Source organism: Ranitomeya variabilis, chromosome 5, assembly GCF_051348905.1.
Source record: "Ranitomeya variabilis isolate aRanVar5 chromosome 5, aRanVar5.hap1, whole genome shotgun sequence".
NCBI lineage: Eukaryota > Metazoa > Chordata > Amphibia > Anura > Dendrobatidae > Ranitomeya > Ranitomeya variabilis.
Window position 1 is genome coordinate 508,690,082 of NC_135236.1, and position 12,124 is coordinate 508,702,205.

Here is a 12,124-nt window from a genome sequence, read left to right on the forward strand (position 1 = left end):
GATGTTACCGGAACATTAATGTCACATTGCATTTGATTTCCAGACCTTTCGCTGTCCGGGTACATGGATAAGACAGAAGAAACCAAAGGACAAGATGTGCCCAGGTCTGCCTTAATTGGACAAATCTTTTTCAGTTTTTCTTTTTTTATATACAGTAGAGACCAAACGTTTTGACACACCTTCTCATTTAAAGATTTTTCTGCATTTTCATGACTATGAAAATTGTACATTCACACTGAAGGCATCAAAACTATGAATTAACACATGTGGAATTATATACTTAACAAAAAAGTGTGAAACAACTGAAATTATGTCTTATATTCTAGGTTCTTCAAAGTAGCCACCTTTTGCTTTGATGACTGCTTTGCACACTCTTGGCATTCTCTTGAAGAGCTTCAAGAGGTAGTCACCGGGAATGGTTTTCACTTCACAGGTGTTCCCTGTCAGGTTTAATAAGTGGGATTTCTTGCCTTGTAAATGGGGTTGGGACCATCAGTTGTGTTGTGCAGAAGTCTGGTGGATACACAGCTGATAGTCCTACTGAATAGACTGCTAGCTGCTTTTTTCTTGCCATAATAAATATTCTAAGTAAAGAAAAATGAGTGGCCATCATTACTTTAAGAAATGAAGGTCAGTCAGTCCAAAAAATTGGGAAAACTTTTAAAGTGTCCCCAAGTGCAGTGGCAAAAACCATCAAGCGCTACAAAGAAACTGGCTCACATGAGGACCGCCCCAGGAAAGGAAGACCAAGAGTCACCTCTGCTTCTGAGGATAAGTTTATCCGAGTCACCAGCCTCAGAAATTGCAGGTTAACAGCAGCTCAGATTAGAGACCAGGTCAATGCCACACAGAGTTCTAGCAGCAGACACATCTCTACAACAACTGTTAAGAGGAGACTTTGTGCAGCAGGCCTTCATGGTAAAATAGCTGCTAAGGACAGGCAACAAGCAGAAGAGACTTGTTTGGGCTAAAGAACACAAGGAATGGACATTAGACCAGTGGAAATCTGTGCTTTGGTCTGATGAGTCTTTAGTGCAAATAGTGTTTTTGTACAACAGCAATAACACCCAAAACAATATACTGATAACCCACACAGTGTCCTGGAATAAAACGAGTCCTTGAAATATATACAGTAAATCGGCAGAGTTCTTAAGGCAGAGTTCTCAGCAAGGTGAGCAAAAGGTGAGTGTGACAGGTCACGTGGTGCAGATCCAAACACTGTCAGTGCAGAAAGAGTCAAATCCAGGTATGAAGTAAACACAGAGAAGTCCAGAACAAGTCCACAAGTTCATCCCAGGTGTGGCATGAACACGGGTAAGTCTAGAAACTAGTTCACAAGTTGATCCCAGATTTGGCATAAACACAGGTAAGTTCAGAAACAGGTTCACATAAGTATTTTACTGGTGTTATTTCCAACAGCTTCCACCGGGGGGAGTAAATGAAGGATTACGTAGCAACTCACAGTCCAGAAACAAGTCCATAAACAAAGTTCCAAAAACACAGTTCTTACCAGGAGGAATGAACCAAGGGTTAAGTTCCAAGTTAGCAGACTAAAGATAACATAGAGAGTGTAGCTTACATATGCAGGGAATGTCCAGAGCCAGAGGTAGGCCGGGGTCACACTAGAGCGTAATACGGACGAGTGCTATGCGATAAAAAATCGCATAGCACTCGGCACAATGTTAATCTATGGTGCAGCTCCCATCATCCGATATTTTCTCCACCGTATTTCGGATCCGAGGGAACTCGCAGCAGGCTGCGATTGTCAGCGTATCTCGGCCGAGACTCGCCAATGCAAGTCTATGGGTGCGAGAAAAAATCGGATTACACACGGACCATGCGTGTGCATTGCGAGAAATACGGAAGACTTCTCCAGGTGACAGGAAATTGAATCATCCATCATCAGGAAGCTTTGGCATGCTAATTTATGGCCCACGCTGGATTGCAAAGCAGGAAGCACGCCTCCACGGAGTGTACTGTGTAGCAGCATGGCCAGGCATATTAATGTTGAGATGCTGATTGCTCTGGTCCATGATAGACCAGAGTTATGGGACCAACGCGACGCACATTATGCTGACCGCGCACGAAAAGACGCAGCATGGAGGGCAATCTGTCGCCACATGTTCCCCGATTTTGATGAGCGACCGCAAGCGGTTCAGCAAGAAATTTGTAAGTACCATCCTTTACCCAAAAATGTGCTGTAACATTTTTGTCTTGATAAAAATAGGCATGAACACATCATATGTGGTGTGTTTAGGAGTGATGTAAATGTTCCAAGCTCTTGGTTGAGGATACAAAAACATTAACAAGACACACCAATATGGTTCCAATATAGTAGCTAGAGTCCTTTCAGATCTTACCAAGGGAGTTTTATGTCCTCTTAGGCTCCAGGGCCTGTGTGTGCTTGCAAACCCTGGACCTGTTGTAGTTATGTGCTTGGCCAGCATGGTGGCTCAGTGGATATGAGTCCTGGGTTCAAATTCCAACAAGGACAAAATATGCAAAGAGTTTGGATGTTCTCTCCGTGTTTGCGTGGGTTTCCTCTGGGCACTCCGCTTTCCTCCCACAATCCAAAGACAAACTCATCGGGAATTTATATTGGGTGACAGCAATGATAATGTTTTTTTCAAACTGCAGAATATGTAATCGTTATGTAAAACTAAAGATTCTTTATTATTATTTGGTATTCCACAAACAACTTTTGCTTCTTTGCAGTGAATGATGTCACTAGACGCTGGCGGAGTTGCCGGGATCAATACCGGAGGGAACGTCAAGTTTCTGGGCGGAGTGGTGATGCAGCACCGAAAAAAAGAAAATATCTGTATTTTGATAGGCTGAATTTTCTTGCCCCGGTGATGGAGCTCAGACCGTAAGTGGATGCATGTCCCAAAAAATTATACACATCTTCTAACGTGAATATGTTTCTAATTTTTTCCTCTCTAATCATTTGTGAAATACAGAACAGAGTCCAATCTGACAGAAAGAGAGACTGCATCTGACTCGGAGGTGGTGATTGACCCCATTGGTGAAGATTCTGAAATGGCTGGACCATCAGGGCAAGCACCAAGCAGCAACCAACCACAACCAGCAGCAGCGTCTTCTGCCACACAGGAGGCCAATCCAGAGGTTGAGGAAGGAGGCCAGAGCAGCAGTCCAACCTTGGCTCTGGATACATCACCACAGCCTACTACCGGAACAAACCGTGGGCGGCGCAGAAGGGTGGCTTCTAACACTGGCACCAGGAGGCAAGTGGATACAGGGGTGTTGGACTATTTGTCAAGGGCTGCACATGACGATGGGGAGGAAGCGTACTTCCGCAGTCTTGCCCGCTATTTACGGCCCATTCCACGCTCGCTCAGGCTGCGGACCAGAGGTTGTCTCCAAATTGTTCTTGATGCGGCCACACCCCCAAACAACCCCATTCGTTTGTTCAACTACCTAGAACAGTGGCAAATGTCACCTACAAATGTTCTGGCGGTGCAAGACCTTCCAGAGGAACCCAACCCAACAGTTGCAGCACCCCCCTTGCCACGTATAGCTCCACAACAACAGCCTGCCCAAAACACACAACAACAACCAAACAGGCCAATTAATGATTATCCATCCACTGCCCAATCTGACCACTTGAACAGACACATGTTTGGAGGCTGGTCCCAACATGTGTCTGCTCGACATGGCCATATTGGGGGGTATGACCAAATGGGTCAATACAGTACACAGGACTTTATGCCGTTCTATCCTCAACATCCAGTTGTACCGCACACTCAGGATCGAAACTTGCACCAACACCCTTCATATATATCTGCCATACCACAGGTTGACAGTCTGGTTGGTCCACCACCTAGGCCAAGTTCAGCACATGCTGGACACCCGCCATCACCATCGCCACCCCCAACCTACCAGAACCTGTAAGTTCGGTTCCAAAAGTTTCGGGAAGTCATTTATGTTATTTCTTTTTGTTTTTGGCGCCATTGGCCTGTTCTTTGTTCTGGTTGACTCTGGTTATTAGGCCGAAAATTACATATGATGTTAATATGTTTTGGGCAAAGATATATATGCTTTGATCAGTAAAAATGTTGGTCCAAATATAAGTGTTGTGTCTTCTTAGGACTACAAAGATGATGTGGCAACTTCCAAACTTTTTGGGAAAGGAAAAGTAGAAACATAATATACAATTCACACATGAACATTAAGCTATTTATTAACTAACAATATCATGAAATTTTAAAGCACAACAGCATTGTCTTGCCAATCAGTCGCTCCCTCTGGTGACACAAAATAATTTGTTAAGACATCACGAACTTTGAGGCCTGAGGGCTGACGACGAGAAGGAAGAACACGTGGAGTAGGCAATACAGTATTAGCATAATCAATTTCACCAGCAGCAGATGATGGGCAATCATGGTATCTAGTAAAGTTGTGAAGAACAACACATGCTTTGATGACACCATTGACATTGCCTTCACTCAGTTGTATTGCGGACTGAAGTACCCGCCATTTAGCAGTGAGAATGCCAAATGAACACTCTACCAGACGGCGGGCACGTGAAAGGCGCAAATTAAAAATTCGACGCCGGTAGTCCAGGCCTCTCCGTGGATATGGCCTCATGACGTTCCTGGATAATTGAAACGCCTCATCTGCTACCATCATGTAAGGCACCGCATCTAAATTCGCCCCTGGTAGGTTACTTGGGGGTGGGAGATCCAAATCATTGGTGCGCAGCCGCCGACCCATTAAGGAAGAACTGAAGACTCTAGAGTCTCCAGTTCTCCCATAGGCCCCAATATCGACAATTATAAACCTGTAGTTGCTGTCGACCAGGGCCAACAGCACTACAGAGAAAAACTGTTTATAATTATAGAATTGGGTCCCTGAGCCCGGCGGCTTACGCACACGGATGTGCTTTCCGTCCAGAGCCCCAATACAGTGCGGAAACTGGCAGGTGTCATGAAATCCTTGGGCAATCCGTAACCAATCGGACCTTTTCGGCTCAGGCATCACCTCTTGATGGAGTCTTCTCCATATTTCCGTGCATGTATCCCGCACAATTCCTGAAATTGTAGATTTCCCGAGTAAAAACTCTAAATGCAGGGCCGCATATGATAGTCCAGTGGCAAGGAAGCTAAAAGAAACAAGATAATTTGTTTACAATACAAATTTAAAACATTACAGTGGTCTCTGGGCCAAAACTACAATTATCTAAATAATATGGCATGATTCCTCAAACATTAAGGACAAGCGATGGCTTTGAGGTTAGATTTGCTTAAATAGTCCAACTTTATCATAAATTACTGTATTTTCATGAGTATCAGACAAATTTTTAACCAATGAAAATCTTGGGAAAAATCGGGGGTCGTCTTATCCGCCGGAAAATACGGGTATGTTGAAGTTTCGGAACCCTTTAAATAGCTACTTTGCACAATGGGTAATAGCATTACACACAAATCTTTTTTTTGAAACAGAGGATTGATACATACCGTAAAGTAAGGATAAGGCGCTCCTCTGCGGAAATGGATTTTCGCATCCTGGTGTCCTTCTTGGTAATCCCTGGTTGCAAAATCTCCAACAAAATATCAAACGTTTGTATCCGCATCCGACAATAGTTGAAGAACTTGTCTGGATTGGTCCTCAGAGCAGCATACAGACGTTTGAAATGGCCTTTCTTGATCCGTTGTTTCATAAGTGGATGTACCCACATCCGTCTACGCCTCCTCGGATCAACAATTACTGGGTATGGCTCTCCAAAACATTGGGAAAGTACCCAGTTGTAAAGCACACGCTCTGTGGTGTTAAAAGTCAGTAGATCTGACATGTTGCTCATCAAGCAGAAGTGCACCAACACAACCAGGGACTCTGCTGCCTTGATTGGTGGCTGCCACCTGTTTTCAGGCCCTTAAATAATTTTCTGGGTGATGATTTAAATTTTTCCAGGTGGAAAAACCGTTATATGTCCATTTTGCAAGCCTGCGAGAAAATCGCGGCATACGGATGCCATACGGATGTCACACGGATGTCACACGGATCATTTGATGCGAGGAAATCGCATCCTCGCACTGCACACGGATCACTGTTTTTGAAACATTTGTGCGATTCTCGGCCATGAAAAACGGACCGTTTTTTTATACGTTAAGTGTGTCCCCGGCCGTAGAGACACACTCAGAACCAGCAGCTGAGCTGAAGGAGAACAGAATCAGAATACTCCAGCAAAGAGGCTGACACCTGACCAGGTTTTAAACAAATGAACAGGAAGTAGGGCAGACAAAAACAACAACAAAATCCTAACAAAGGGCAAAATCATTCACAAGGTGACTTAGAAAACCCGGAATACTGACAGTGTCTGTGTGCGACTCAGAAAAGGTGAACGGATGGACTCTACATGCCTGGTTCCCACCATGAAGCATGGAGGAGGAGGTGTGATGGTGTGGGGGTGCTTTGCTGGTGACACTGTTTGGGATATATTTAAAATTGAAGGCATACTGAACCAGCATGGCTACCACAGCATCTTTCAGCGGCATGCTATTCCATCTGGTTTGCGTTTAGTTGGACGATCATTTATTTTTCAACAGGACAATGACCCCAAACACACCTCCAGGCTATTTGACCAAGAAGGAGAGTGAGGGGATGCTACGCCAGATGACCTGGCCTCCACAGTCACCAGACCTGAACCCAATCGAGATGGTTTGGGGTGAGCTGGACCGCAGAGTGAAGGCAAAAGGACCAACAAGTGCTAAGCATCTCTGGGAAATTCTTCAAGATTGTTGGAAGACCATTCCCGGTGACTACCTCTTGAAACTCATCATGAGAATGCCAAGAGTGTGCAAAGCAGCCATCAAAGCAAAAGGTGACTACTTTGAAGAACCTAGAATATAAGTTTTCATGCCTTCAGTGTGAATGTACAATTTTAATAGTCATGAAAATACAGAAAAATCTTTAAATGAGAAGGTTTGTCCAAACTTTTGGTCTGTACTGTAAATATATGAATTTTAAGCAGCTGGAGAAGACGAGAATGGTTGTGCTGCAGTGCAGTTTGAATTATTTAAGTGGGTGAAATGTGAATTGTTCTTGGCAGTGATATGAATTTTCCTTTTTTGGTCGACTGTATTATCACTAAATTATATAATGTTGTGAAGGCTTTTCAGTTTGAGTTGTGATACATCATAGGTTTTAAATAAATAAAGATTTTTTTTTTTTTTTTAAACGGGAAATGTCATGGGATGTGTACTGCTGTAATACAAAAATTTGACCCGACAGTAACTAATGTAAGACAAATGTGATAGGAACCTGAAGTGCTAAAAATGGGACTTGTGTTGCAAATCAAATGGATTTTCCCATTTAACAAAACTGGTCCACAATGATTTTTATACATATAAAATAGGAAACACCGCAGGCACTCACTTTCCTGTGTCCTATGTCAGTTCTCCAACGCTGCTTCAGACTCTGTTTTGATTATAGTGGTGACATCATCATGACTTCAGTGCACTTCACCAATATAACCAATCACTGAGCTCAGTGTCTCTGCTGATTGGCTGCAGAGGTGATTTGTACTGAACATTGTGACTTTAGAAGTGGTGGAGATCCCACACTGGACCTGTGGAGGTTGTATACCTGCTGTGTTTATCTTACATATATAAAAGCAATTGTGGACCTTAGGAGGCTATGGGGGGTTTATACTATATAAAGGGGCTTTGTGGGGGCTCATACTGTATACATTTAGGCCAATATGACAAGTTAGGACCCGTCAGTTTTGAGACCACTTTGTCGTTGGTTAATGGGCATGCATAAATTGTCCAAATTATGTGCTAAGCATCTCATTTTTTCCTAGTATCCAGAAGCTGTATTGTTATTAATATTTCATGTATTTCACATTGACATGCTTTAGCACTACAGTGTGCAACTTTTTTTGTTTATTGTATATGGAGGTAGCTGCTCCTAGTTGGCACTTGTTACATTAGCTTGGAAGTGTCAGTCAGTCTTTTTGTCATGGTCTGCCATGTGGTACCTTGGGAAAATTAATAGTCCTTCCCCACTCTATTATGTATAGCAATGTTGTGTATAGCGCTGTATAGCAGGGGAAAAAAATTATGTGGCACACTGATATCTCTCATTTTGCATCTACAAATTAATACCAGAGCACTAGCATATTAATCACGTGACTTATCACATGATCTGTCAAAGGTGGTCATGTGACATGTTACGTGATACATGGGGAGAATGGGGGTCACACCATTTAATCTGCCTGGGGCCCTTGCTACTCTTAATCTACTAATGACTAACTTGGCTTTCTAGCTATGACTTTTTTAGGGTATGTGCATTGCTGCCAGGGTGCTTGTGAGCAGTCACATGGCTGCTATTCAGAGGAGTCAAAAGTATCTATATGCAAGGGGGTAACAGAGGGATTTAGATGTGCTGTACATGCTCTTTTGAAGAAGCGTCAAGAAATGGGTAATGTTGAGGACACAATAGTCGCTAAGGAAACTTAGTAAGCATGGGGTGTCTTTTATTTGCTTCACCACTACAGAAAAGTGGATCTTTTGAAATGTAAATTTGCGACAAATAAATTTGAAATTAATCTCTGTACTGGAAAGCTTGTAATTGCTTGTTAAATACACATTGGGAGATGAGAGAGAGGACCTCACTGACCATAAGACTTTGCACTCTATTTGAGACTTTCCCTATGACTCTGAAGCTGGAAAATGACTTTGCCATACAAACAGTAGTACACTTGAAACAGGTGATCTGTGATGGCCCACGTGATCACTACTGTACAAGATATCATAATCTGTAAGATGTCATAGCTGTAGGGCATTATTGTGAAGCCCAAGCGTCAATGCAAAAATGACATTATTCCACTCTCTGATGCTTCATCACTTTGGGAAATGGTGCTGGGAAAGGTTTTTTGCAAATCAATTCTCGAAATGTCAAAATTTGCGTGAAACCTCAAATTTCAGGAAATTAGAATCAAACTTGATTATTATTTCCACTTACAACTTTTTAAAATCGAAAGATGGCCCTCCGTGTCATCAGCTCAAAACTGGCAGCAACCAGTGGGTCCCACCTACACCCATTTACTGTTCAAAAATGGCCAGAAGTGGTTTTCACGCAAGAATTGGCAAAAAGCTATACCATTGAGATAAGGCCAAGATACTCCATTATGCACAAAAACATAAGAACTGGGGTGCAGAAAATGGTAATTGGCAGTAACAAGAGGCAACATGTATGCCTAAGGGCTGGAGAGCAGTGCAATAATGAGTATCTGCCGGCAACAATGGTGGGGGTGGGTTTCTTGCAAATTTGGAGCTTCAGTTCAGTGAAATGTAGTTGGGAATTTGGTCAGGTCAGAATTAACGATGACTTTTTGCTGAGAAACACATATCCAACATGCAATACCATCAGTGAGGCATCTGATTAACTGAATATGTATTCTGCAGTAGGACAACATCCCTAAAATGTAGACAATGTCATTACGAACTATATTCAGGTAAAAAAAAAAAAGAAGTCCTGAAGTGATGAACTGGCTCTAACTAATCTCAACATCATCAGGACTTTATGGGATTATATGAAGAGACGGAAGGATTGGCACAAGTCTACATCCACAGGTAAGTTAATGTTAGTTCCTTTCCAACTTTTTTATATTGCAGCCCTGGAGTTCTACTAATGTAAAGATCCTGCCCATAGTTTCATATTTACCAGCCTCCATCTTTATCTTTTGTCTGCATTGCTCCGATCCAGTGTTTGTTGGAACCAGCCAGATGTCACTTTCCAATACAAGTCTTTGAGAGCCCCGTTCTGGCTCTCATAAACTTGCATTGAGACCTCGTGATCTTTACCTCTAACTTTTAGTCAATCGGAAGTTTCGGTCACAAGATAGCAGCGTGGTACATGAGCAGCATCGGGAAGAGCTGAAGATGGCTGGTGGTGAGTATAATATTAGGTGAAGGGATCTAACTTTAGTAGCACCACTCCAGTGTTGCAATAAAATAAAGGCTGGAGTGGTGCTTTAAGATGTTTAAAACAAACACCCTGCCGAGTGACTTCAAAAGTTTTGTGCAAGTGTACATAGATGAATTTATGCTATTTTTACTGCAAAGAGTAATCACTAGTGTTGAGCATTCCGATACCGCAAGTATCGGGTATCGGCCGATACTTGCGGTATCGGAATTCCGATACCGGTATTCCGATACTTGCCGCGTATCGTATACCAGAATCGGAAGTTCCCAGATTCAAAATGCACAAATTCAGCCAATGAGAATGATTCCAAGTGTGGGCACATCCTGTTTAGCATGGAGGGCATGAAACTACTGGCAAGGCTGTGATTGGTTGCTGAAATGATGTCATGATGCAGTTTAAAAGTCGCTGGCGCCATTTTGCGATCACTCTGCTGTGAATTCAGTTAGTGACAGGACGCTGTTTGCTGACTGAGGGCCAGTTTAGAGATAGCGATTTGCTTCTTTGTGCTTTCCAAAGGCTAATTTAGCAACCGCTGTGCTCACCTACTATTCACCTTGCTTTTGCCTTGTAGCGCTGTTTTCACAGCGATCTGCAAGGTCTGTGTGTGTGTGTGTGTGAGTGCAGCCACATAGGCCATCCATAGCTGGTTGTATTCAGTTCAGGGAGGGTGGTTCATTGCCTCATACTGTTCTTTTTTTTTTTTTTTTTCCAAGTAGTGTAGTCTGCTGCTAATTTATTCAAAAAAATCCTATTAGTGTCTTTCCACCCGTCTCCAGCTAATTTGTGGAAAAACACTACATAGGATAACGTAGAGGAGGGTTTTTGGGCCTTGCAGCGCCGTTTACGGCTGTCTGCACGGTCTCCGTGTGACTGCAGCTCGCCCTGTAGTCTGTGAGCAGCCATAGCCTGGTTGTCTCCAGCTCAGGGTTCTTCACTGCGTCATACCGCCAAATCAATTTTCATTTTGTTTTAAGTAGTGCAGGCTGCTGCACATTTTTTCAAAAAATTCCTATTAGTGTCTTTCCACCCGTCTCCAGCTAATTTGTGGAAAAACACTACATAGGATAACATAGAGGAGGGTTTTTGGGCCTTGCAGCGCCATTTACGGCTGTCTGCACGGTCTCCGTGTGACTGCAGCTCGCCCTGTAGTCTGTGAGCAGCCATAGCCTGGTTGTCTCCAGCTCAGGGTTCTTCACTGCGTCATACCGCCAAATCAATTTTCATTTTGTTTTAAGTAGTGCAGGCTGCTGCACATTTTTTCAAAAAATTCTTATTAGTGTCTTTCCACCCGTCTCCAGCTAACTTGTGGAAAAACACTACATAGGGTAACGTAGAGGAGGGTTTTTGGGCCTTGCAGCGCCGTTTACGTCTGCACGGTCTCCGTGTGACTGCAGCTCTATCTGTTGTCAGTTCAGCCCCCAAAAAATAAATAAATAATAAAGTTCACCAAACACACCAGTTACACCACTTTACATTTGTGTAGGCCACATTAGCTCACATTAAAGTCTAGTCCACACTTTAGAAAATTAGTGTTTCTTATACCTGTTAGGAGGAGTTGTTCAGGAATAAGCACACAAAGCCGTTAGTACTTTTCTGCTTATCTTTATCAGTCAACCAAGATGAAGAAGGCAGTGAGTAAGGCACGTGGGCGTGGGCGTGGGCGCGGAGCAGGGAGGGGACGTGGGGATTCTGTGCCTGCTGCGGGCACCGGTGACTCATCAGCACCCACTTTCACCAGGCAACAGTCATTCATGCGCAGCTTTGTGTCAGAGCGCCGTACACCGCTGCTGCGTGAAGAACAAATTGAAGCCATTGTCGGATGGATGGCAGCTAATGCATCAACTTCAATTAGTGCCACATCCTCTCAGACACAGAGCACTGGAGAGCAGCCATCTGTCTCTTCACCACCTGCCAAATTGCCCAGGCAGACAGAGAGCCCAGGACAGGAGCCGTCTCTACTTCTGTTCTCTGAATCTCTTGGCTTGGAAACAGGGGGCCAGCCAAGCAGCATTGGAGAAATGGAAGAAGAGGCAGGGTGCAGTAATGCCCAACAGCTTTTTCTCTCTTCCTCTGAAGAGGCGGGTGGGCCAGTGGCTCCGGTCACCACATCGCAGGCCGCATCAGCTGATGATGACACTCAGGTGCCACTTACTGGTGCGTGCTCTGCTGCTGAGAC

General features: G+C 43.7%; 1 protein-coding gene across 1 annotated transcript; it reads left to right on the top strand.

The window, feature by feature from the left end:
• Positions 1 to 2,587: 2,587 nt before the first annotated feature.
• On the top strand, positions 2,588 to 4,186 carry LOC143773784 (uncharacterized). Its single transcript, XM_077261140.1, has 2 exons — positions 2,588 to 2,869; positions 2,961 to 4,186. Exons 1-2 carry the CDS (start codon positions 2,856 to 2,858, stop codon positions 3,910 to 3,912), a joined length of 966 nt encoding a protein of 321 aa, XP_077117255.1. The 5' UTR covers positions 2,588 to 2,855; the 3' UTR covers positions 3,913 to 4,186.
• The last annotated feature ends 7,938 nt before the right edge of the window (positions 4,187 to 12,124 follow it).